The sequence below is a fragment of the Sminthopsis crassicaudata genome, chromosome 4, assembly GCF_048593235.1.
Source record: "Sminthopsis crassicaudata isolate SCR6 chromosome 4, ASM4859323v1, whole genome shotgun sequence".
Lineage (NCBI taxonomy): Eukaryota > Metazoa > Chordata > Mammalia > Dasyuromorphia > Dasyuridae > Sminthopsis > Sminthopsis crassicaudata.
In genome coordinates this window covers 465,465,627-465,492,590 of record NC_133620.1, presented here as the reverse complement: position 1 = coordinate 465,492,590, position 26,964 = coordinate 465,465,627, and the positions used below count along the sequence as shown (strand labels likewise).

Genomic DNA, 26,964 nt, shown 5'->3' with positions numbered 1-26,964 from the left:
GGCGGTGGCGCGCCGACTGGCGTCATCACTACGCGCGGGCCGCCGCCGCCGCGGTCTGTGAGGGCAAAAGAGGGGCTGCAGCACCATGGCGAGCTCGGCTTCGTCTTCCGTGCGGGCACCGCGGCCCAAGAAGGAGCCGCAGCCGCTCATCATTCCCAAGAACGCGGCGGAGGAGCAGAGGCTCAAGCTGGAGCGGCTCATGAAGAACCCGGTGGGCAGAGGGGAGGCGGGCCGGGGGCCGGGCTGGTCCGTCCTGACAGCGGGAAACTGAGTCCCGGGGAGCGCCGGGTCCTGAGGCTGCCCTCGCTAAAGCTCTGCAGCAGCGAACGGAGCTCCAGCGGACCCGGGACTCGGGGGGTTCTTGGGGCTGTTTGCACCCGCTGTTTTCCTGTGACAGGGCCCGGAGGCGGGGGTGGGGACGGTCCACAGCTCCGGCCATCCGTGTGGGAAGGGCCGGAGAGAGTCACTGAGCCCTGGGAGACTGGGGGCGGGGCGGGAGGGGGGAATCATGTTCGGGCTCCAGAGTCCGGGCGCTGACCTTTAACCCCCGTGCCCAGCCTCCGTGTTCCCACCCGAGCAATGGGCAGGGCTGACTCCAGCAAACTGTGGAGTCTTTTCTCAGAAAAGCTTGTGATTTCCGGGGTCTCCTAAACCAAAGTTTCCTAAGAGTGTGGGGTCTGGGGCAGCTAGGGGGCGCAGTGGAGAGAGCACCAGCCCCGAAGTCAGGAGGGCCTGGGTTCAAATCTGGTCTCAGACACTTAACGCTTCCTGGCTGTGTGACCCTGGGCAAGTCACGTCATCCCAGCTGCCTCAGCAAAAAAAAAAAAAAAAATGCGTGGGGTCTGGAAACCAAATGTCATCCTGAATGACTACAGCTAAACGTTTGGTTCGTCACCTAAAAATTAGGGCAGAAGGGGGGTCCCAGGAGTTCAGGAGCTGGGGCCGGGGCCGGGGCCATGGCATTAGGAGACCCCTCCTGGTAGCTGTAGCTTCAGGGGCCGTCCAGGAGGCCAGAGGCCAGGAGCTGGAAGAGGCGGGAGGCCCCTCAGGCCGGGCCCGGCTAATCCGGCTGGGGTTCCCCATTGCAGGACAAGACGGTGCCCATCCCAGAGAAGATCAACGAGTGGGCGCCCAGGCCGCCTCCTGAATTTGTCCGGGACGTTATGGGTAATGTGTGTGTGTGTGTGGGGGGGGCATCTGTGCCGGTGGTGGCCACGCAGTAACGAGTGTGCCCAGAGTAACGCATGTGCCCAGAGTAACGCGTGTGCCCAGAGTAACGCGTGTGCCCAGAGTAACGCGTGTGCCCAGAGTAACGAGTGTGCCCAGAGTAACGAGTGTGCCCAGAGTAACGCGTGTGCCCAGAGTAACGCATGTGCCCAGAGTAACGCGTGTGCCCAGAGTAACGCGTGTGCCCAGAGTAACGCGTGTGCCCAGAGTAACGCGTGTGCCCAGAGTAACGCGTGTGCCCAGAGTAACGCGTGTGCCCAGAGTAACGCGTGTGCCCAGAGTAACGCGTGTGCCCAGAGTAACGCGTGTGCCCAGAGTAACGCGTGTGCCCAGAGTAACGAGTGTGCCCAGAGTAACGCGTGTGCCCAGAGTAACGCGTGTGCCCAGAGTAACGTGTGTGCCCAGAGTAACGAGTGTGCCCAGAGTAACGAGTCCTCGGGGAAGGGGGAACGAAGTAAAACTCCAGTAGGCCACAGAAGTGCGGTTAGAGCGTGGCTTCCTAAGCCATGCGGCAGCCCACGGGGGTCTTTAGGGACGGTTTAGTGTCCCTATGACGTGTGGGCCACATAGTGAGCCCGGGGCCGGGCAGAAGCGCCCTCACCTTCTTCCCCAGGCGTTTTCCTGCTCCGTGAGCGCCGAGGCCCTGCACATTGTCAGCCTCTGTGGGGGCAAAGTGGGCCAAGAACAGCTGCCAGATAACAGCGGCCCAGAGTGGGGGGAGGGGGAACCACATGAGGTCCAAGCTCTTTGTAAGGTTAAAGCCCTGCAGGATTGTTGAGAGTGCGCCCTAAAATCCGTGCATTTCTCGAAGGCGGGGCCCATGACCCCGAGCATGAGGTTGTGGAGATGCTTCTTGACCCCGAGGTGCCGCTCACATCACAGACACTCTCCTTTCTGGGTGCTCTAGAGCCTTCAGAGCCTCTCGGCAGTCTCGAGGTGTCCATGACTGTCCCCCTTAATCTCTTCGGTTTGTTGGCTCTACGCTCCCCACACGTGGGGTTGGGGCCGGCACTCGGTCTCAGTAAGTCCCTGAGTGTCTCCATCTTGCCCTAGGTTCGAGCGCGGGGGCCGGCAGCGGAGAATTCCACGTCTACCGACATCTCCGCCGCCGGGAGTATCAGAGACAGGACTTCATGGACGCCATGGCTGAGAAGGTTGGTCAGGGCGCTCTCAGGGCTGAGGCGTGCGGCGTCTGGCCCGGGATCCCCCCCAGGGAGGCCAGGGTGTCCCTGCTGGGTTCTGTGTACAGGCATCACATTTTGGGAAAGACTGACCAGTGCGGGGTGGGAGGGGATCATGCCAGTGTCCGAGGGGGCATCTGAAGAAAGAGGAATTGGCCTTGTTTGCTTGGCTCTAGAGAGCATACGTAGGAGCTCTATAAAAGTAAGGGAGGGGCAGGGTTCGGCGTGCCTGCCTGAGGGGGGCGCCCGGTGTCCGCTGAGAGCATTCTCTGCCTGTGATTGAGAGATAACCGGAACCAGCTGTGGAAAGAAGCAGGCTCTGAGTGACGCTGACTCTGGGTAAATTACTCCTTCAGGAGGAAGCTAAGTGTGGAGCCCTTACTCTGGCAGGTACCGTGCTGGGGATACAGCTACCAGGAGAAAGACATAACCCATCCCCCTCACCTAGGGACTTCTGCTCTCAAGGAAGAAGAGCTGATAGGCAGAAGGGGGGGAGGGGTGAAAGTCATTGATGGGAAGTACAGAGAGAAGCAGGTGCAGGAGGGGAATGAAGGCCATCTGGCCCTGGGACCACCCAACATCAGCGGGCTCTGGGCCCGGCCGGGCCTTCAGAAGGAATGTTCCAGCACTGGCAGGCTGTCCAGGATGGGAAGGCCCCGGAAACTGGGAGGAGGAGGAGGAGGAGGAGGAGGAGGAGGAGGAGGAGGAGGAGGAGGAGGAATCAGTAAAAGCATTTCTTTTTTTCTTTTTTCTTCCTTCCTTCCTTCCTTCCTTCCTTCCTTCCTTCCTTCCTTCCTTCCTTCCTTCCTTCCTTCCTTCCTTCCTTCCTTCCTTCCTTCCTTCCTTCCTTCCTTCCTTCCTCCCTCTCTTCCTTCCTTCCTTCCTCCCTTCCCTCCTTCCCTTCCTCCCTTCCTTCCTTCCTCCCTCCCTTCCTTCCTTCCTTCCTCCCTCCCTCCCTCCCTCCTTTCCCTCCTTCCCTCCCTCCCTCCCTCCTTTCCCTCCTTCCTTCCTCCCTCCCTCTCTTCCCTCCTTCCTTCCTCCCTCCCTCTCTTCTCTCCTTCCCTCCCCCCTCCCTCCCTCCCTTCCCTCCTTCCTTCCTCCCTCCCTCCCTCCCTCCCTTCCCTCCTTCCTTCCTCCCTCCCTTCCTTCCTTCCCCTTCCCTCCCTCCCTCCCTCCCTTCCTCCCTCCCCTCCCTTCCTTCCTCCCTTCCTTTCCTTCCTTCCTTTTTTTAGTGAATGAGTGAAAAAGCATCTATTCCATGTTTACTGTGTGCCTAGGTATTTGGGAACACAAGCAGCACATATGTAGGGAGATGACAGAATGATTTTGAGGGGCTGTTAGCAGTGGGGGGCCATTAGAAAAAAACTTCATTCAGATGTGGCTGAACCTTGAAGGAAATGAGGGCTTCCAAGAGGCGGCAGCAGTCAGAAGGACAAGCCTTCCTGGGCTGGGGCCAGGGCAGAGGCTCTGCCGGGAATCATGGAGGATGGGAGAGGAGGCCATGGGCCGCACTGCACTGCAGCGTGGGAGAGGGGGGTCGTGTGTGTAAGGTTGAAATGGCCATTTGCCGGGGATATCAGTCCAGTGTACCCCCTTGGGCTCTCCAGGAGTGTCTGCTTCCATACAAGTCCTAGGTGACATCCCCTTGGCAGGCACCCTTAGCCTTCGCTCATCCACTGGCCTTTGGGTTAGTGATTCTCAGCCATTGTCACGTGGAGCTCTTGTGGAAGCAAGGTGATCATTGCAGTGATCTAACGGAATCCAAAATAGATTTACAAGAATTGCTCATGTTTAACCCACATCGGATTACTTGCTGTCTAAGAGAGGAAGGAAGGAGGGGGAGGGGGAAAAAATTTGGAACACAAGTTTTTGCAAAGATGAATGTTAAAAACTTTGCATGTATTTGGAGAAATAAAATACTATTAAAAAATAAAAACATAAGATGAAATCCAAGCCTGAATCTTCCTCTTGATTCCCTCTGAGTCAGCCTAGAGACAGAAGCAGAGCTTGAGGGCTCCCCCAGTCCCCATCCTTGGTTCCTCTGGTTCATTTTTTCCTTTGTGTTTTTTCTTATACATTTGTTATTAATAGCAAGTGTTTCCATAGCACTCATATATTACCTCATTTGGTTCCCAGAACCACTCTGTGAAGTAGATGCTATTATTCCCATTTTACAAATTTTAAAAGAAATTGAAGTAAAAATTGATTTACCATAAATATCTGAGGCAGGATTTGAACTCAATCTTTTCTGACTCCAGTGCTCTATCCACCACATCACCTTGCTACCGGGAAATAACCCTCTGCCAAGGAGTGACTTGGTGACATGAAGTAATTAGTTCACCTTAAGAAAAAGACCTTGGCCCCCAAAGCTATCTTTTTTTTTTAGTGTCTCCCCGCCCCCTCCCCCCCTTAAATTACTATAGTGGTACCACTTGAAAAGGCATCATGTTAGAGCCGGGCAGCCCTTCCTCCCGAGCTTCAGTTTCCAAATCTGTACAATGGAGGCGATAATAAAAGGCAACCCTTATCCCAGGGCAGTGACGAGGAGGGGCCCGTGTCTATCAGCACAGCACCCCTGCTGCTGCCCCCGTGAGAAACCGGTCAGTTCTGCCAGGCAAAGGTCTTTCTAAAGTGACGTTTTCTTTGCAGCAAAAAATGGATGCCGAGTTCCAGGAGAGACTGCAGAGGAACAGAGTGACGGCAGAGGAGCAAACCGCGAAACGAAGGAAGAAGCGGTAAGAGACTTCCCTCAGAGCGGCGCTGAGCACTGGGGCACGGGGAACTGTGGAGCTGACTCCCAGAGGCCCCTGGTGGGGGGTGAGGAGCTAGTCCAAGGTCACTGCGGCGGTAATTCTGGGAAGGGATGCATCTTTTCTGGTGACCAGAGTCAGGGCTGGGAGATCTGGGGAGTGAGTGGAATCCAGACAAGACTGTGGAGTCAGAAAAAAGCTGATTACTCTGGTTTAGCATTTTCCAAACTTTTCCATGGAACTCCCAGCATGCTGCTTATTGAGGTGAATGGGATTCTTGGAGAAAAATCTTCATGCTGGAGAGGTTTCCCTAAAATATTGAATAGTAAGTTGTAGAATGAATAAAAACTCTTTAATACACACAGCAAATTTTTAGTATGAAAATGAGCTAAATTTCCCCCCGACAATTTTCTAAACTGACCTCCCTAGAATGTGTGGGGCTGGTCTGCCCCCTGATGTTTGTGTGACCTCCATTAAATGAGGCTGGTACTTCACTCCTGGGAGTGATTATGAGGACCAAGCGAAGCGGTGTGCTTTGTACCCTAAAGCGCAGACCTGCCTCCACTCTGCCCACTCCAGGTCGTCCCTAAGACAAGGCCCTTTGTGTCCCTCCCCTAGCCAGTAAACGGCCCTGGCTCCCGGTGACCTCCAGGATCAAATATAAAATCCTCTGTTTGGCACTCAAAGCCCCTCATAACCTTCCCAGGCTTCGGTCATTCTTGGATCGAGGATCTCCAGCTCCTTGCCTGTGCCACAAACAAGACCCTTTCCCCTTGGCCCCAAACGCTGACTCTGTCCCAAACTTGGGACACTCTCCCTCCTCTACTCCAAACACTGACCCTCCCCTGGCTTCCTTTAGGTCTCAACTGAAGACCCACCTTCCACAGGAAGCCTTCCCATTCCTCCCCCTTCGAGTGCCTTCTCTGTTAATCATGTCCTCCTTTGTAGAGAGTTGATTGTTTGCATGTTGTCTCTGCCGCCAGAGTCTCAGCTCCCCCAAGGGCAGGGGCTGTCTTATCCCCACCACGAAGCACAGTGTCTGGTCCATGGTAGAAGCTGAATAAATGTTGATTGATTGATGTCAATGACAGCTGTTACTGTTACTAAGCACCTACTGTGCGTCAAGCATTGGCTGATTATAATTCTATGTCCCCAAACCTCTCATTGTTGTGTTTTTAAAGCGCACACTCCAGCTAATAAGAGGAAAGAACTAGGTGTTTCAGAACTAAAAGACTCTTGACCCCAAGAAATCACTCAGGGATCCCAGATTTCCCCTCTGGGTCTTACCTGAGAAGAAGGAAACTTCTTGGTGCCACGCTGTGGTTGGCAGGGGGGGCGAGAAGAGGGGCAGCCTGCACACGACTCCCCTTGGCCACAGAGCCTGAGGCTCGTGATGTCTTGGGAAGCAGCTCCCACAGCGGTCTCGTTTCCACACGGGATGTCTTGATGTTCCCCATGGGAGAGTGCAGCCGCTCTGGAAGGCTTCTGTTTTGAGGACGCCAGGGACCTAGTGAGCTTGTCTCCTTTCCTTTGCAGCCAGAAGTTTAAAGAGAAGAAGTTGCTGGCCAAGAAGGCAAAGCAGGAGCAGCAGAAGCTGAAGGAAGGTAGGCCGTGGTGCTGTGGGGGTGGGGGGCTGCTCCCTGGGGCACTTTGGTTCCTGCCCCTTTCTCTTCTAAGCAGGCTCTAGTTCCTGCCCTCTCAGGGTGGGTCAGTCACTCCGTTCCTCTCAGACTCTCCGGGACCCAGTCTGGGGTTTTCTGATCAGAGATCCTAGAGCTGTGGGCCATGTCCTTCTCCAGCCCAGTTGACAGATGAGGAAACTTAGGTAGACAGGGTGAAGGGACTTGCCCAAGATCCCTCACCTCCTAGGTGGGTTCGAACACGGGACTATGGGTCTTCCTGACTCTCAGCCCCAGCCCCCTCTGTATTCTTTTACCCCTTAGTGACCCAGTATTCATCTCAGACCCAAGAATTTTGCTGATTTTATGCAAAATCTTCCCCCCTCCCTTCCCCACTCCTAGGAAAGACAAGTCTTCTTCTATAGCATTAGAGTCACAAGAATTGGGACCACTGCTGGCTCTGCCTCTGGGGGAGACCCCTGGCCAGCCTGGGAGGTGTATGTGGCCATGGGGCATGGCGGTTCTGGGCTGCCATTGGACATTGCTGCCCTTAGATGGCTTTGGTCCCTGGGTGTCCTCTCTCTCATGTCCCCTCAGCACTGACCCCTTCTGCATAGCCTGGGACTGATTCTCGTTCTCCTTTTCTGTCTATTCTTCCTCTTTCAGTTGTCACCCTTGCTCACCCCAGGGCTGGGGCGGGTGTCATGGCTCATGCTGGTCGTGCATTGTGGGACCGGCTCGGCGTTCCCAGAGCGTAAGAGCCGGCTGCCGCCCCAGCTGCTCTAACCCCTTTATGCATCTGGGAACTTGTGCATGGTTTTACTTGGAGGAGGGAAAAGATCACCACACTTTGTGCTGAGCTCTGGTGCTCTCTTAGTTCCTCATCTAGAAATTGAGGAGGGGAATTGTGTTTTGTATTCTATTTGTCCTTGGTTTGGATGCTTTTGATGCTTAAAAGTAGATTTTAATTGGATTTTCTGGTTCACAAGCATCTGTTGGATTTTTGGCGAACTTGACCCTGCTCAATTGTGCTTCAGCCACGTCGGGCTTCCTGTTTCCCCACTTGTGCTTTTTGAGAGTCTGCTGCTCATAAATGTCCGGTGTGCTTCCACGTAAGATTTTACAGAGGAGTTTATTGCCTGATGCATTGTTGTGTTTGGCAGGCGAGTCGGTGTTTGCTGACTAAGGAGTCTGCCTGGTTCTTTGGGCCTCTTGTAACAATGGATTTGCATTGGCGTTATTATAGTCAGTGTTAAGGTCATCTCTGGCGTCCGTTTTCTCAATAGCTTGTGTAAATAACTTAGGGTGATAGTCTAATTGCATTTTATATAAACAGCACATAGAGTTTTACAGATTATAAAATGACCATCCTTTCCTGTTTGTTATAAATTCTAATCTTAGCTCTAATTTTCAAATTGATGGTGTGACTGTGCACCAATGGTTGGCTCAGGGATCTCTGGGACAGCCTCAAGGCTTGTTCTGTCTTTTAAAATGCAATCAATTTCATCGTTGATGGTGGGTTTTAGTGTCCGACGTGTCTGGGACCTGCCGAGTCTCTTTTTGAAGAAAGTGTTCATGATATAGCAATGTGAAGCTTTTATATAGAATATAAATCTTTAGCCAGCTCGATTTCTTTCTCTAGAGCTGCACTTTGCCCATGTTTCTTCCCACTTTTCCCTTTAAGTCACCATTTGATTTGATTTGAAGGCTCTCACCAAGTTTTCTGGGCATTTTGGTAATACACCACACAGAGAGCCAGGCCTGGATTCATCTTCCTGAGTTCAAATCCAGTCTCAGATACTTCCTAGCTGTGTGACTCTGGGCAAGTCATTTGACCCTGTCTGCCTCAGTTTTCTCATCCACAAAATGCGCTGGAGAAAGAAATGGAAAACCACTCTAATATCTCTGCCAAAAAAACCCCAAATGAGATTATGGAGAGTCAGACCCGACTGTAAAATAGCCAAACACCCACCATCAAATTTTCCTTAGAATTTAACACTTAATTTTTTAACAGTCAATGTTGGTACAATTATTTTTATCGAGTCTTTTTCACAAATATTTTCCATTCATACTGTAGTATATAATAAGCAAATGTCCTCTGAAATATTTCTTACAATTTGGGGGCATAGAATAAGACTCATTCCGCCAACTCCTTCACCTTTTCAAGAATAGCTGTGAGACTGGGACTGCCATCTTCTGATCCGGTTGATGGCAAGAGTGCCACATTGGTGCACGTCAGCCAACTCCTTCACCTTTTCAAGAACAGCTGTGAGGCAACCTTTTATTTCACTGGGACTTCCATCTTCGATCCGGTTGATGGCAAGAGTGCCACATTGGTTTACGTCAGCTCCTTCAGCAGTCCTGAGATGACTCATTGGCTGTTGGGCAAGGATCCCACATTAAGACAACTAACAGTCAAGTGAAAGTTTGGCGAATGTCTAAGAACTGCAATTTGTAGCTCCCTGAGTCCCCTTTCTCCAGATCTCCTAACTGTCATTGGCAAAGTGAATCAGGGATGTAAAGGACTGAAAGCCGTGTTACAATTTTTCTGTTTCATGAGTAACTGTGGACAAAAAGCGTTTATTACCATGTGACCAGTCCACTGACTTTCTTGTTTCTGATCGGGGCCAAAGTCAAGCTCTTCACAGAGCTAACCTCAGAGCCTTTCCAGCTAGAAACACTGGCAGTAGAAGCTGCCAGAACTCCCCACAGTGTGCCCATTGGCACAGCTTTCAAGAAAGCCGGAGGTCGTTTCAGCGCCACCATGGTGACTGCTGAGGGAAAGATTCCTTTTTGGTTTGAGTCTTCTCATCCCTAAGTCTAGTGGCCCTGCTGTTTTAAGGGAGGTCAGAGTAGGAGTTAATGAATCCACGCTGGCTTCTACAAATCAAAGGTTTGGGATCTTTTCTTTTTTCCCTCAAATGCTCATATATTTAATACTTATTTAATATTCCATTTGGAATTGCACTTCTGCTCACATTGACTTTCCCCCCTTTTGAAAATAAGTACATTTAACTATCTGCCATTTTCTGAAAATTTTACAAGTCCCTAGAAATTCACAAACATTAGAAAGACGCTTCTGTGATGGTCCCATTTTCCAGGTCTTTCAGGACACTGGAGGATATTTGCTTAAGGAAATTTGAACTTGCTCTCCAGGGGTTGGTGAGTTCATCACAGTGAAGAGTCGTGTGAGAGAGAGTGTGAGTGTGTGTGTGTGTGTGTGTGTGTGTGTGTGTGTGTGTGTGTGCGCGAGAGAGAGAGAGAATGTGTGAGAGAGTGTGTGTGTGTGTGTGAGAGAGAGAGAGAGAGAGAGAGTGTGAGTGTGTGTATGTGTGTGTGAGAGAGTGTGTGTGAGGGAGAGAGTGTATGTGTGTGTGTGTGTGTGTGTGTGTGTGTGTGTGTGTGTGAAAGAGAGAGAGAGAGTGTGTGTGTGTATGTGAGAGAGTGTGTGTGAGAGAGAATGTGTGTGTGAGAGAGTGTGTGTGTGAGAGTGTCTGTATGTGTGAGAGAGAGTATGTGTGTGAGAGTGTGTGCGTGCGTGTGTGTGTGTGTGAAAGAGAGTGTGTGTGTGTGAGAGAGAGTGTATGTGTGAGAGTGTGTGTGTGAGAGAGAGAGTGTATGTATGAGAGAGAGTATGTGTGTGAGAGAGTGTGTGCGTGTGTGTGTGCGTGTGTGTGTGTGTGTGTGTGAGAGAGAGAGAGATGGAGAGAATGTGTTTGTGTGTTTGTGTCGTATCTTCCCCAGGCAGGTCTTGGCCCACAAAGCCATTCTCATTTCTTCAAACCACTCTGGTCCTCTTGATACCTTGTGTGAAAGCCGCTGCCTCCATTGTCCCGTGCTCACACTGTGTCCCTGTCCCATCTCCTTCTGCTCCTCTGGTGATGGCTCCCACTTCCCTTCTTCAGTCTCATCCCTTTTGAGATAATTGCAGCCCACTCACTCCCACCATGGGCTTCTCCCTTTTGGGGATCCTCAGCTTCCATTCTTCAGAGGCTCTGGTTACTCCGGGACTGGAGCCAGAGAGTCTTAGCTGAAGGATGCAGGCGTTCAAAATTTGGGGAGAAGCGTAAGGGACCGGGGGCGTTGTGTGGCCGTGGACCAGCATATGTGGTGATAAAGCACCTCGGGACTGCTGGGCACAGCCACACGTCCCAGACAGTACAGGAGCCAATCTCCATCCACTTCTCTGTCTGAAGAAGCCGGTTCTCAGTTCTTTGCCTTCCCCACCTTTGAGAAGGCCGACAAAACCGAGTCCCTCGCTGGCCGTGTAACAGGTATGTGCCCGCAGGTGCACTCGCTCACTTGGGTCTGTCCTGAATCCATCATTTCTCTCTCAGGAGGTGGGCAGCTGCAGGTTCTCAGGAATCGCGGCTCAGGTCCTGAGTCTTTCATAGACGAGTACGCTCGCCACACTCTGTGCTGCTTCCAACAAGGCCTTCCCTTTGTTCTTTCTTCCAGCACAAGAGAATTCTGTCACCGTCATGTACCGCCGTTCGTTCCCCGGCACTAGACGACATCCCCTCCTTTCAGAGAAGTTTCCTCCTTCCCTCTCCCCTCAATTCCCAGCTTTTCTTCTGATTTTTGATGCTTTGATTTGGTTTATGTAAACACTTTTTAAATTTTTGTAATCAAAATTGTTCATCATTTTATTTACTTCCAATAGCAATAGTTAAGACACGTTCTTTTGAGTGATTGTGGGCCTTATTTAGGAAATCCTATGATATTTCGGAGCCTAATGCTATTAGTGTAGCGTCAGCAAGAGCATCCGACTGATGTCACCATTCCTAGGGCTTCACTCTTCCCTGCGAATGACACACCCCGCCGGAGAACTTAGGTCTCCATTTTGTGCCTCTCCTTGTGTTAGTAATAATCCAAGGGTTCGCTTTCTTGTTGCACCTTTCAGGGAGTTTTATGTGGCTTCAGAGCCAGGGATTGCACAATGGTGGAGAGCCTCTGGGGTGATGTTTATCTAATGAAATGCATTTCTAGAGTTGACAGATAATGAGCACAGTGAGATCTTGTGTTCTTGTGCCTTCCAGTTAGTTATGTAACCAAAAATATGATCAGCTGGGTAATGTTATTCATGAAAATCAGTTATTCTCCTACAGATACTAAGTGGGTGAGAATACAGACAGATTGGTGGACAATTATTGATGAATTCTCAGTTGCTTTTTTGGTGGCAGTAAGGACTGTGGCTTTGGCCTCTTCTTGTCTTCTAGAAACCTTGATTTCAGGTCCTGCTGCTGAAATAATGGCAGTATTTCTGTTGTCTTGAAGGGCTGCCTCCCTGGACTTGTGGTTAGCTCAGGAGCCCACGCTGTGACCACTTGGGGGCCCCCGTGTGCTTCCCTGCAGTGATTTCTCCCCTGCCAGGCCCTGAAGCTGCACCATGGTGTGCCAGCAGAGGCCTGGGTAGACCCAGGCAGCACTTGGCGGCATAACCTAGTTTTTCTCTCCAGACAGGAAAAGAGGACAGAGAGCCGGCACCTAGGGCCTTTCCCCCCAGGCCCTCCCACAGTTGGCTCATACTGGTCTATTCCATTTAGTAGAAATGAATCAAGGACCTAAAAGCTGGAATGAACTGAACTGCTAGGAGGTGATTTCTCCTCTCTGTTCTCTTCTCTCTGAATTTCCGAGGCCTTCCTTCATTTGGCTGCATGAGCAGGGCAGCCGGTTCCCTTTTGGGGTGACCGGCTCCAAAACACCATTTTCTCAGCCTTCTCTGACTAACACCCCTCAGCTCCCATTGAAGCCGGACAAGTGTTTGTTGCTAGGCACATCAGGATTAAAAAGTGGCCATTCTGCTCCCCGCCATCCCTGCCATCTCTGAAAGTTCTTTCACGTACTTGATTCTCTTGCATTGAGGTAGGTAAAAGCCAGCTTTTAGTTCAACAGAAAAAGTCACCTCTTGGCAACTTTATGTCTTCTCACTGGCCTTTGATACATTTTCTTCTTGCTCCTTTCCCCCCTAGATTCCCCTCCCTCAGTGTGTAACTTAAATCCTTCATCGTGGCTCAACGGTAATTCCAGTTCTCAGTGGGTTGAATCACCAGCTCTGGGAGCTTCTGCCAAGCTCAGGCCCAGCAGAGTGGCTGCCGGTGCTCAGCTGTTCGGGCCCATCCAGATACAAACACTGTAGTTGGCTCCCTGGCCTAGGAGGCCACTTCTCTTTTTTCAAAGGCAGGGGGTGCTAGGGAGTTATAAGCTGGTCTTTAATGCACTAACCCAACAAGGAGTCCTTGGCACTGGCCCGGAAATTGATGTGCTATTGGAGGCACTGAACAGCCGTCTTCCTGTAAATAAAATCAGAAAATACATTTGTCCCTCGTCTTAGCCCTCACCTGGAGGAGTAAGTAGGGCTTGCCCCTATCCTTCAAGAGTGAACGAGGACAAAACCCTAGCCCTAACTGTTCCCTCATCTGTGAAGTGAAAGGGAATAAACTTGGCTGCCTGGGGTCCTTTCCAGCTCTAATTCTGTGTCCTAGAAAATAATTGTGACTCATTGCCAGCTTTTTTAGAAGTAGAAATGTTTTTCCCATGTAGTTTTAAGTTTTTATGACACTCTTCTGAATGAGCACCTTCTATTCCTCCCTATGTACTGTATTTCTTAGAAACGACAAAGCCAAATGACTTAGCACAGGGCAGAGTGCCTTATTCCCTACCAGGATACATTACTGTTAACAAGAAGGGCAATTTTACCTTTCAGAATATGGCGTCAGCGGTTTTGAGTCTGACCTGAGTTTTATTGCCTCCCGGGCACATCTCGTGTGACGTGATAGCAGTTAGATGCATTGTTATTTGGGCCTGGCCTTGGATATGGCGAGATTCAGTGGGGAACTTGACGTGGTCCTTCCATCAAAGGCAGCGTAGACTTCAGTACTCATTAGAGCAAGAAATAAATCATAAAACACGTGTCAGGAAAACTGAGTCTGGATTAAGCAATGGGAGAGGCTGAGGGATTGGAGATGAGTCAGAAACCTTGTGCCTTTATGCCAAGGCCACATTCTTTGAGCAGGGCATTGGGAGGTAGGGGCTGGGGAGCTCAGAGACATCTCGCCCGTACATGCAAGCACATACACCCAAAGGCGTGCACACATGGGACTCATTTCCAGAAGGATCAAGATAAGAAAATGTATGTCTATAATTACAGGAGCGCTAATCTCATCCATTTCTTTTTTAATCTATGTTTTTAGTACTTATTAAGCGCCTATTACATGCCAGACTATGTGCTAGGCAAACTGCTGACTGATGAATCATTGTTTGTTAGAGAAATATAATGGACATAAAATAATTGCCACAAGGAGGAGGCCAAGAAAGCCAGAAACAACTAGCCAAAAAACACTCACTTCCTTGCCAAGAAAAATCAAGGCCTCTGGGGACGCTATTCAGAATCCAAGTTCATTTCCAAGCATCCCAAAGAAGGACAATGGAAAAATATGAGTCCTGTTGTCTCACAAAAGGGCAGGCAGCCCTGGAGAGGATTGAGCCTGTAGGAAGCTGGGCAGGTGAGCCAGGTAAAATGGATCATCCCGGGCGCATCGATAGGTGAAATAGGAGACCCCCAAGAGATGCTCACAAAGACCAGATCTGCTAGGCTTTCTCTGGGGATCTGTTTTCGTAACCCATTGCCCTAGAAGCAGGCCCATTTGGGCTCCAGCACCTCAGCATATGATGCATAGAAATGAAGCCACGCAAGTTGGGGAGAACACCACGTTGAGAGGAAACCTGGGCGGGAGTGATGTGTTTTGGAAGGCTCTGTGGGGATCTGTTTTCAGGCTATCACAAAACAGGGAAAGATTCCAAATGAATGTTTGAACAGTGTGAGGATTACTTTTTAAAAGGCAACTGGGAAGACGTCCATAACTACCAACAATTGCTCTGCTTCTTCATTTCCGTGAAATCTTAGAGCGATGATCTGTGTGTATCTGCAGGTACTGAGATCTTTGTGCAGCAAATATTTGATTATTAGTGTTAAGAAAGGCATGAAATGGGGGGAAATGTCTTCAGTGCTTGTACTGGGTGGTATTTTGTAAAAAGGACCCCTAGAAGAGAAGTTCCTCTCCGATGCAAGCTTCTCAGCCGTTCCAGTCTGTGGGGAGCATAGCGTGAAGCAAACTTGGCTCAACCTCTCCAAGCACTACCGGAGAAATAGCCCAGCTGCCCTGTCAGCCGTGGCCAGTGGGTTGGCCTGTTTTGCTTTGCTGTATTTGTTTATTACCAGAGAAGCTCCGGTGGGGGCATGGGGACAGAGGCAATCATCGGGAGAGTGGTACAGATTTTGATAAATGTGATCAGGGAGAATATGTGTGACCAGAAAGACCGTGGTGTTCATATAGTGAATGTGAGAGATGATTCTCGGGCCATCTGTAAACTCATCAGTACTGGTGTTTGCCATGTTAGTGCGGACTGTGCCCTGCCCCTTCCTCAGCCTGTGGGCTCCTGCCCATCTTAGAGGGGCTGCGCCTGCTGAGGGTCCTCTGAACGCTTCTGAAAGTAAATATGGTATTAGCAGCTTAACCCTGAACATCAGCCTAAACAACTAAAGTTGTTCAGTAACTGCATTTAGATTATTTGTAGCGCATAAAAGGATCAGCACTCATGTGACCTTGCACACCGAACTTTTGTGAACCACCTTTTCTGGTCCTCTACTGAGGACGTCCCTCCTGTTTGCTCTGCATGGTGCCGTAGAGGTCACATGTTACAGGCTGTTCCTGCCCATTATGAGCCTCTCTGATTATTCTTTTCATCTTCTTTTAATGGTATTTTTTTTTTCACATGAAAAGACAGTTTTTAGCTTTTTTTTTTTTTTTTTGCTGAGGCAATTGGGGTTAAGTGACTTGCCCAGGGGCACACAGCTAGGAAGTGTTAAGTGTCTGAGGTCAAATTTGAACTCAGGTCCTCCCAAATTCAGGGCTGGGGCTCTATCCACTGTACCACCTAGCTGCCCCCAGCATTCTTTTTTTTTTTTTTAAATATGAAATATTATAATTGAAATATAGGTAATACACAAAGATGAATGCAGGATTTTGACATGTAGGAGTTGCCTAACCCTGGAGACAGAAACAATCGTTCAACAAATAAAATAATTATTAAGGATCTTTTAGGTGCCAGACATTTTTCAAGTGCTGGCAATATGGATGCAAAGAATTAAACAACTCTACTAGAAAGGGACTTGTAGAGAATTATTAATAGAAATAAATAAACTCTCAGTTATCTGGAGTCAGGAAAACCAACTCCAAACGGAGGAGGAGACATAGGTCATGATAAAAAGTGATATATACTGGATGGAGGTTATTCGTTAGCCAGTGCCTTATTTTGACTTTTGCGATCAACTTTATGATTCAGTGTGCTATAGCTATAGACAGTGGTATGCTGGAGGCACTTCCTGCTATTTCACAAGAGCCAATTGTCCGTGTAAGCATTTACACTTTAGAAATAAGCAGCTGTTACAATGTCAGACTTGATTTACAGGTTGTTGTTTTTTTGGTTTTTTTAAATTAATAAAGCTTTTTATTTTCCAAAGATATGCACGGATAATTTGACAACATTGACCCTTGCATAGCCTGGTGTTTCAGATTTTCTCTTCCTTACCTCCCACTCCCTCCCCTAGATGGGCAAGCATGTTAAAATATATAACATTCTTAAATTTTTTGAGTTCCAAATTACCTTTCTTCATCCCTCAGCACCCCCTCTCTAAATTGGATTATGTGCGTACCATAACGTAAAACATTTTTCCGTGTTAATCTGATAATTCTTTCGAGACTAGTATTCCATAATTTGGCCAGATAATCTCGCTGTAAGAATGTTGACATGAGCATACTAACCCTTGGTCTCTTAGTGACTTTGGGGTCATTTCTACCCTGGACTCCCTGTGGGACTGTGGGCATTCCTCTCAAGGCCTCAGTTCCTCATCTGTAAAATGATTGGACTCGACAGTTTGTGGGGCTCTTCCAGCTTTAAATATTTGATTTGCTCATGTGAGTGAGGTTAGAAACATTGATTTTCCTCAAAGTAATCCACCCTCTTCTGTATAATTCTGGGCTTAGTTCCATGTCTATGGGCAGTATCTCGATCGAGTTCCTACTCTTGGGAGGCCAGCTCTGCAGGGTCAGCACTGTCCGGCTTCAGATTAGAGCCTGAACTACAGGCGTTCATCATCCTCTTGGTTTTTTTTCCTTTGGGGATATTTAGGCCAAACTTTTGAGTAATTATGGAGCTCATTGTGGAGGCATTGTGGTGTTTCAGAGCTTCGTGCAATCAATAAATATCATATCATCCTGAAACAGAAACATCTTTTTACATTGTTTTACATTGTATTTCCAATGAACAACAATGTATTCTCACCCAAATCCTCCCCTTCTTCCCCTGCAAAACTGGGGGAGGAGGGGAAAGAAAAGAAAGCCAAAATTTTTTTTTTTTAATTTTTATTTTTTAATTTAAATTTTTTTTATTATATTTTGTTATTTACCAGATATATGCATGGGTAATTTTACAGCATTGACAATTGGTAAACCTTTTGTTCCAATTTTTCCCCTCCTTCCCCCGACCCCTTCCCCCAGTTGGCAGGTTGACCAATACATGTTAGATATGTTAGAGTATAAATTAAATACAATATATGTATACATGTCCAAACAGTTATTTTGCTGCACAAAAAGAATCGGACTTTGAAATAGCGTACAATTAGCCTGTGAAGGAAATCCAAAATGCAGGTGGACAAAAATCGAGGGATTGGGAATTCTATGTAGTGGCTCATCGTCATCTCCCAGAGTTCTTTCGCTGGGTGTAGCTGCTTCAGTTCATTACTGCTCTATTGGAGCTGATTTGGTTCATCTCATTGTTGAAAAAGGGCCTCATCCATCAGAATTGATCATCATATAATATTGTTGTTGAAGTATATGATGATCTCTTGGTCCTGCTCATTTCACTCAGCATCAGTTGATGTAAGTCTCTCCAGGCCTTTCTGAAATCATCCTGTTGGTCATTTCTTACAGAACAATAATATTCTATAATATTCATATACCACAATTTATTCAGCCATTCTCCAATTGATGGGCATCCACTCAGGTTCCAGGAAAACCAAAATCTTTTAACTAGTATGTAAAGTCAAACAAAAATCTGTCCAAAGAGATTGTCTCAACTAGCACCTTGAGTCCATTCATCTCCTTGATAGGAAGGGAGTAGCATCTTTCATCAGTTGTTGGTTAGAGAATTCTTAAGTCTTTATGACAATTGTTATCCCATAAGTTGTGCTTCTGCTCACTTCATTCTGCAGCAATTCTTTCTAGTCTTCTCAGCTTCTTTAAAAAACATTTTCTTCATCATTTCTTTCAGCCACATGCTATTTCATCACATTCGTATGCATAAATGCCAATTGAGAGACACACCGTCCCTTTGGTTTGCAGTTCTTTGCCACCACAAAAAAAAAGCTGCTATAAATATATGTGTTTTGGTGGATTATTTTCCTCTTTGTTCTCTCTGGAAGATAAGCCTTGAGTTGGTTGGTATTCATATAATACCCCTGGGTCAAAAAGTGGACACAGCTGACTAACTTGAAAGGGCCCAGTTCCAAACTAATTTTTTAGAATGGCTTGACCAATTTCCCCCTCCAGCAGCAGGACATTTGGAGGTCCTCACTGTCCACAAAGGATCTCTGTCGTTGCAACAATGTGATGTTTGCTGCAGACTTCAAGGAACTGGCTAATTTTTTCATGTATTTGGAGAGTGTCATGTTGAGGAAGTGCTGGGTTCTACCAAACCAAATACTTTTTTGTGAGCTCTCTATACTTTTCATACTGATGGAGGGTTTTTGCACCAAAATGATGTGCGTGATGTAGACACCAGATGATGGCAGGCCCCAAAAGTTGGGGTTTGGTCATGTGAAAAATTCCCAGTGGCCAATCTCTTTGGCAAAAAAGGTAGAATTATTTAGGGAAGACCTTTCAGACAAAAGGAAGGGATACAATAGACCTGGAATGGTAAAATAGAGTTGGGAGAGCAGATGAAAGACAAGTTCCTCAGCAAAACTCACAATGGGGCATGTCCCATTGTGTTTAGCTGGCAGGCTAAATCCTAAAAGGGACTTAGCACCCTAAAAGAGTTAGGTAGCTGTAAGGAGGAGAAGGGGATTGGGAAGCATAGTGGAGTTAGGAGAGATACCACATGGCATGGGGGAGGAGGAAAGGGAAGGAGAAAGACGCTTTTGAGCGCCATGGCGGACTGACTCAAAGGAGGGCAGCAGCCATGAGATGGCCCATAAGTAGGCTTTATAAGAAAAATCTAACCTCAGGGACATGATTGGGATTTCAGACAGGGCATGGCAAGGTGAGACTGCTGGAGACTTCTAGAGAGGGTAGTTCTCAGGGGTTTGACATAATTTGGATTTCAGGCTGGATGACCTTGCTAGAGGATCGGACCTTAGAACTAACTGATCTCTATCAGACCCTTCTCCCTGTCTCAGGGAGCAGTTCTTTTCTCTCTGTCCAACACCCCATCATTCAGGACTTCATACCAGTGATGGTCAGCATGTGGTTTGTCGTCAAGTTACACTCAAGGATGCTCCTAGTTTATGTGGAAATGATTCTCAAATGACTTTATATGGATGGGCTTATAAAATCGAGTTCAAATCTGGTCTCAGACACTCCCTAGCTATGTGACTTTGTGCAGGTCACTTCATTCTATTTGCCTCAGTTTTCCCATCTTTAAAATGGAAATAATAGCATCTCCCTCCCAAAGTTTTTTTTTTTTTTTTCTGAGGATCAAATGAGACAGTAAACTTAAAGTGCTTAGCACAGTTTCTGGCACAAATTGTATGTTCTAAATTTGAAAAGGTTTACATGAACTAATGAGCAGAACCAGAACTTGTACACAGTAACAAAATATTGTAAGATGATCGGCTGTGACTGACTTAGCTATTCTCAGCAATAAAATATCTTAAGATCATAAAAAAAACCCAAATAGTATGTTCTAATATGAAATGCTTAATCCCTTCTCTTTTCACTCTCCTTTTGTCCTTTTAAAAATCTTTTTTGGGGGCAGCTAGGTGGCGCAGTGGATAGAGCACCAGTCTTGAATTCAGGAGGACCCGAGTTCAAATCTGGTCTCAGACACTTAATACTTCCTAGCTGTGTGACCCTGAGCAAGTCACTTAACCCCAGCCTCAAAAAAAAAAATATTTTTTGAAAATTGTTTTGATAGTTTTGTTATTATCTAATATTCCTTATAAATACCTTTACAAAAATATATTCTTTATAATATCTAATATAATTATTCTCTCCATTCAGAGAGCCTTGTAGCAAACAATCAAAACCAGAGTTCAGGAAAATAAACCACCACAGCAAACATTAGTATTTCACAATGTCCAATTTTGATTTTTGGTTACTATTGTTCTTTCCACCTTCATTGTTTTGGTCATTGTATATATTGTTTTCTTTGATTTGAATCACTTCATCCAAGCCCACTAGATGGACGTTGACTTTACTTCCAGTTATTTGCTGTTGCTAGAATTATTATTTTTTTCTTTTTTTTCTTTTTGAGGCTAGGGTTATGTGACTTGCCCAGGGTCACACAGCTAGGAAGTGTTAAGTGTCTGAGACCAAATTTGAACTCAGGTCCTCCTGAATTCAAGGCTGGTGCTCCATCCACTGCACCACCTAGCTGCCCCCTGTTGCTAGAATTATTGCTGTAAATATTTGCAAGTGCTTGAGATCTTTCAGTCTTTGACCTCCTTGGGACATACGCCTAGCAGTGGGATCGCTAGAGTAGGGGCTTTTTGTCTTTTCTTAGCATAATTCCAAATTGCTCTCCGGAATGATCGGACCAGTTAGCAACTCTACCAGCAGTTTATTAACATGCCCATCTTTCTACAGCTCCTCCAGCGTTAATCATCATCACCTTTTGTTGTCTTTGCCAGTTGGGTAGTAGGTGAAACCTCAGCCTTATTTCGATTTTCATTTCTTTTCTTACTGATCTGGAGCAGTTTTTCACATTATTAAAATGTCAAGTTGTTCTTTAGAGGCATTTCTTCATGTGCTTTGGCCACTCAGCCATTGGAGAATGGGGTTCTGGTTTTCTATTTATTTGTATTTGTTCCATCTATCTGATTTTTACTCCCCTGTGGAGGCAATAAAAGAGGACTTAATAAAGGCCAGCATATACATGAAATCTTTTCAAAACACAAAGAAAAACAAACACAGAGGAATGAATGCCTCCAACATTTTCAGGAGACCTTTTTTGGAGGCTTTATGAAAGGGCCTTGTTGTGAATAGCACAGGATAAGGAGGCCTGGATGGTTTGTATTCTCCACCAGGGAGGGAGCGTGCCTCTGTGGGCGCCCTCAGCCGTGGGGAGTGTTTCTCTGTGGGTGCCCTGAGCTGTGGATCAGGGTTCGAATCCTGGAATTCTATTCTCTGCTTTAAATCAAAAGAATGATAAAACTCAAGAAAGCAAAACCACATCAGCAGTGGGAGAAAGAAGGGAGCCGCCATGGAAGCTCAGTAGCTGTTGGATGTAGCTGAGTGCCTGGGAGTCAGTGTCCATCCTGTTGAATTTCTGTGTCCTCTCTGTGGAGATTGATAAAGACTGATTTGCTACAGACCTTGAGATCTCTTCAGAGCTTTGATCAACAGAAAATTTCAGTTCTGTTCATTGAAGTTTACTTATAAAAGCTATGTATAAAGGCTAATAATGTATTATTATACATCATTGTACATTGTTTTTAACTGGACTTGAGATTTTGTAGTCAGAGAATGCCCAGTGAGGAACCTCCCCTGCCGTGCAGTTCTTGTGCCGGGCACTGAGTGACTTTGCAAGGTATCAGGGACGGGACTGGCACCCCTGGCAGCCAGCTCTGCCCACCCTGTACATTATCTGGTGCGTTGTCATTCTGATTGCTTGCCCTTGACATATGTTTTCTTTTTTGGCTCTCACACCAATATAGCAGGGCAGTGCCTGGAACATAGTAGGTGCTTAATCAATGCTTACTCATTCAGGAGATTATACAGCAGACTGCTTGATCAGAAAAGAAGCTGGACTGGGTCCTGGGGACACGTTGGGAGTCCTTGGGCTATGGAGAAGGGAAAATGTAAAGTGCCCAAGCCTGTAGGGGGCCCTCTGTGGAATGCACAAGCCCTCGTGGCTTATGATTTGCATCATGAGACAGAGGAGAGGACATACTTGTTGTTTTAGCCTTTCAGGAGCTGGTGGGTCAGGACCCAATTGCCCCCTGGTAACTGCTCAGTTCCTTTTGGGCTGTAACTTGGCTTATTGAAGAATATTCGAGGCCGACATACAGGAGGGTGAAGCATGCTGAGTTCACAAGTGAGATCAAAGGCTCTGAGAGACCTTGACCCAGAAAGGCCGTGGCTCCTGTCATGTGAGGGGCCATTCAGTTTGTGTTGGGGATCCGGGGAAGACCGGCAGTGGGTGAAAGTGAGAAACTCGAGACGATTCCATTGGTCCAGTGATGGAACGGGCCTTCTTAGGGGAATCGGGCACGTGATGGTGGGCCTTACTTTTGGGTATGACTTGGACTAGCAGGCTGCTGAGGCTGCTTCCAACTCAAAAATTCCTTGACTAAATGCCATTTGTGCAGGTTATCGATGATTCCTAGCGTAGCACCAGAGAAACAGCGATCCCAAACTTTAGCGGAACCATTGTTTTCAGTTTGGGGCGCGTGCGGAGGAGGACAGTGAGGACGCAGAAGGACGTTTGAATTCATTTGCTGGCAGGATTGGTTGAATGAACGAGGCCCACATTGCCAGGTGAAGAGAAGCCTCAACAGGAGCATGATGGAGGCCGCAGGCGTTTGTGGGGCTGACAAGTGCACCAAGGACTAGAACTGTTCTAGATGGAAGTTATGATTATGGAAATATTTTAACAACTGAATGGCCAGACATTAGGACCGTCCAAAAGGGAGGAAGTAGCAGGGGCTTCTCTGAAGCCTTTGTGCAGAGGCTGGCTGGGTTCAGAAGGGATTTTCATCTTTCATGTTTTGTAATTCTACTCATCGATTCAAAAGCTTCCTTTCAAATTGACACTGACTTGTTGGTTCTGGTCCTTCAATCACACTGTCCCCAGCAGTGCCCAAGGGCGGCGTGAGAGATCTCGTTGAGAGCTTGGAGGGACTCCCTGTTTCTTGGGCTGCCGTGGCCCCCTGGTCCGTTCCTCCTGGAGCTGAAGCCAGAATAGCGCGGCCGCTTGTGGATGTGACCACTGACATTTAGCTGAGACTTTCTACTTCTCATGTTCACCACCAGCCAGCCTCTTCACAGTGAGATCTAGAGCTGTAAGCATAGTGACCTTAGAAATCCTATCTGTTTCGCATGTTCTGGCCCGGTGCAGCGTCTTTGGTTTCCCACAGTCTTTCTGGGAATTTGCTGAGAGTCAGCTCTCCCTGAAGCACAGGACCCAGGGTCCTCTCCTCTCAGTGCCTCACTTTTCCTGAGTTTTACCTCCTTGTTTACCCTGTTCTGTCCTTCCAGAAATTTTCTTGAGCAGAAACAACAGGGGAATGCTGTTGCCTCTGGTCCCCTGCCTGTGCAGTGGTTCCATCTCTCCCTTTATCTTCCTCTTACCTCCAGCACAACTTAAAGCCAATGGCTTTCTCAAAGCCTCCCAGTGATCCCTCCTTCTAGAACACTGCCTCAGAGGTATCCGTGTTCAGCAACAGGAATTGAGGGACTTGAGGAGATTTCCTGATTTCCACCATCAGCCAAAGCCAAAGTTGAGCCCGGTTCCCCAAGCTTGCTCCACTCCAGTATGCTTAGGATAGAAAAAGGAATCTCAGGGACAACTTCTCTTGCTCGCCTGCTGTCCGAGTTGTGGGATGTTCAGTGTGGTTTGTAACCCAGGCGTTCGCTTAAGTGGGAAGACTCAGTCAAAGGAAAATGCCTCCATTTTCCAAGGCTCTGTAAGTAATCTTCCACTGCTATCCTTAATCTGCTGATTTCTTGAAGCTAGTACTTTTTTTTTTTTTTTTTTTTTAGGCTGGGGTTAAGTGACTTGGCCAGGGTCACACAGCTAGGAAGTTTAAGTGTCTGAGACCAGATTTGAACTTGGGTCCTCCTGAATTCAGGGCTGGTGCTCTCCACTGCTACCTAGCTGCCCCAAAGCTAGTACTTCTTGAAGGTACATTTCAATCTGTATTGTGCCGCAAATACTCTTCTTCCTTCATTTTGAAATTCTTCAGTTAATCGCTATGGCTGCTGGCCATGCCCCCTGGAGCCCTGGCTCGGCAGGCTGTGTCCCCCTGAGCCCGTCCACTTCCTCGTCCTTATCTAGTGAGGTTCCGAGGTACAGATTGGTTATCTAGAGAAAATTTGCTTCCCCTGGAGCAGAGTTGCACACTGGAAGGTTTACTTCTTTCTCTGAGGCCATTAACGGAACCATTTCCTTTGAAGATAGAGGAGGAGGGTACAAGTTATCTCTTTGTTCAGTTCTTTTGGTTCACTGACCTCTTGCTCAGAGTGAAGACGGTAAAGAGTTAGAAATTTTAGTGCTGCGTCTTTGTCTGCTGGTGCTTCTCTCTCCCTCCCTCCCTCCCTCTCCATATGTTGCCCCTGCCCAAGGTTCCAAGATTGGGAAGAAGAAGGCCCCTACCAGCTTTGTTGGGCATTGCCAGTTCAGTTTGGCAGCTGATAAGGGAAGTTGGAATAGCTGGCATTTCATGCATCAGTTATGCTTAATCTTCAGCATTATCAAGCCAATCACAAATGACCCCGGGCTGGTTTTAAATTATGCTTCCCAAGATTACTGAAAATCAGCGTGGCGCCCTGTGCAGGTGGGGAGCCCCATTTCTAAAGGCAGCGTGTCCTGATTTGAAAGATGTCAGTCCTTCTGAAAATTGCTTCATGCCCCTCTGGAAACTGGGAAACTCCGAAAGACCTGAAGTCTTGGATTAGAACACCACAGTGTCAAATTCTTCAATCCTCTAGTGACTGTTTGCGTTTACAAACATCAAGTCTCCCTCCCAGCTCTCCCCTCCATTCCCCTTTTGGGAAAAAAAGAAAAACAAATGCCTTATTGTAGCCATGTGCAGTCAAGCAGAACAGATTCCTTTGTTGGTCCCTGCCCATTTTCCTTTTTGCCTCACAGGCTCATCCCTGGCCCCTCAGCCGGCAGGGCCGGCGTTCAGTCAGGTGGGACCCGGACCCCGGAATCCTGGTGCTCTTTCCATTGCACCACGCAGGCTCCACTGCCCAGAACTGTCAGTTCCAGAAAAGGGCAGCCAGCTGAAATGACACTGTACAGACACACACCGGGGTAGAGCAGAGAAGGCTCCAAGAAGCGGGAGGGCCGGATTCCAGAGAGGAGGCAAAAGGCCTTCACCTGGAAGATTCCCCAGACCCCGAAGTAGAGTTAGAAACCGTGGATGGACGAGAACAAAGAGGGTTTGAGATGAGGAGATGCTTCCCATTCGAGGCTGCCGTGGGGGCTGCGGGGCACACTCCCTAGTGAGCTGAGGCCAAAGAACCCTTTGTTGGCAGCCTCCAGAAATGGTGTCTGCTTCAGGATGGCCTGGAGGAGAGGCTCTTTCAGTCCCTTCTAATTCTGTGACTCGATTAATGCAGTTTGAAATGTGCATTCTAACCAGAATCGTGCTGGATTCTGTATTCTAGGACCTTGGGGGGGAAGGGGCGTATTTGAGCAGTGAGGGGGGAGACCACAGGCTCTGTCGTACGTGCTTTTGTCACTCAGTATCCTGAGCTTTGGGCACCCAGTTTTCTTCATTGCTTTTTCCTTCAGATTTTGTCCTTTCCGCTTTGTAAAGCGTTTATTTCCTCCAGACTCTTCAGTGATAAAGTCATGGTAGACAGCTAGTGTTCTATTTAATGGAAGCATCCAGAGGAGGCCCAACTGGAGGATGCCAGTTCTAAGGAGCAGCTCCAGAGGCTCTTTGTTATGCCCTTCTCCGTTATGTTCTTGCAACATTGAGCGGCAGAGTATTTTACGTTCCTTATCTTGTACCCTCAGTGGATTTATACTGTCCCCCCTCCCACCCACCCCCCTTCCCCCCCCTTCTTAGAGTGAAGGCCCAGCTCAGGTTGGCCATTTCCTTCCTGAGTCCTTGCAGGGTATCTACTGTCCACTCCTCAGATGGGACCTGGACCTCTTCTTTCAGTCAGTCTGTCCGTCCATCAGCAGATATTGACTGGGGTCTTGCTCTGCCAGGCCCTGTGCCCCCCCATGCCCTCTGAGGCTTCTTTCACCATGTATTGTGTACACTTTAAGCAGGGGCTGTTCTTTCCCCAACTGTGTCTCAAGCACCGGCCACAGTGTTTTGCATGTAACGGACATTTCATCAAGGTCACATTGCTCTGGCTTTCTTCAGCTTCCTCGTTTTGCCGGTCATGGACATTTTTGAATTTGAACTTGTGCTCTTTCCCTTTTTTCCCAAGGTGCTTGAGATGTCACCCTAGCACTGGCGTTCTTACAGCATCCTTCTTTCCTGTTGGCAGGCTCTGACCATTCTCAGGAGCATCTGTCCAGTGACAGCGAAGAAGAGGAGGAAGAAGAGGAGCAGCCCAGCTTTGTGGTGGGGAGATAGCGATGGTGGAGCTGCTAACGGTGGCCAGATGTGCGTGCCATGATCCAGAGCCCAGGAAATCTGGAGCAGCCTTGGGTACAAAGGGCCGAGCGTCGTGTCCTGAGGTCCCGGGGCTTGGAAGAAACACATCTCATGGGACCTCATTCCAAAATGGGCCTGGCGTGGCCACACAGTCTGACCAAGCACACACTGGACTAGTGTTTCTTACTCAACTAAGAGGATTGCTTACAAACGTGGGGCCTCCCCCAGGGCGGCTACATGGAACAGTGTTAACTGGCTCCCCACTGGGGGGCAGGTTTCCAGGCTTCTTAACAACGGTGGAGGTCACTTTCTCTTCTCCGGAGAAGCTTTCATTTGGTAAAGGGCAGAAAGGCCAGGGGTTTTGTTTGGACATAATAAACAGATGAAGACAAAAGTAGTCTGTGCCTTGGGTGATGTGCTTCTGGACCGTGCCTAGGAAAGGCCAGGAAATGAGCTTTCTGAGCTCTGTGATTGAAGCCAGCTGATGTCCAGGGCTCTTTTAGCCGGGCGAGACATGGGGCAGATGAGTTTTTAGCAAAGAATCCTTTTTTTTTTTTTCACACCCTCTGTGTCCTCCACTGTTCACCCAGGTTATTGAGGACTGGCGTGTAATCACGATATTT

At 48.0% G+C, this 26,964-nt stretch overlaps 1 protein-coding gene across 2 annotated transcripts; it reads left to right on the top strand.

The window, feature by feature from the left end:
* On the top strand, positions 1-26,738 carry PRKRIP1 (PRKR interacting protein 1). 2 transcript variants are annotated; one of them, XM_074264139.1, is made up of 6 exons: positions 1-211; positions 1,089-1,167; positions 2,281-2,381; positions 5,058-5,143; positions 6,695-6,762; positions 26,232-26,738. In XM_074264139.1, the coding sequence occupies exons 1-6, from the start codon at positions 86-88 to the stop codon at positions 26,318-26,320; spliced, it is 549 nt and encodes a 182-aa protein (XP_074120240.1). In that variant the 5' UTR covers positions 1-85; the 3' UTR covers positions 26,321-26,738. The 2 variants fall into 2 exon arrangements, with proteins under 2 accessions (XP_074120240.1, XP_074120241.1); XM_074264140.1 differs by lacking the exon at positions 26,232-26,738 and adding an exon at positions 26,172-26,220 and having other exon boundaries at positions 9-211.
* Positions 26,739-26,964: the final 226 nt, after the last annotated feature.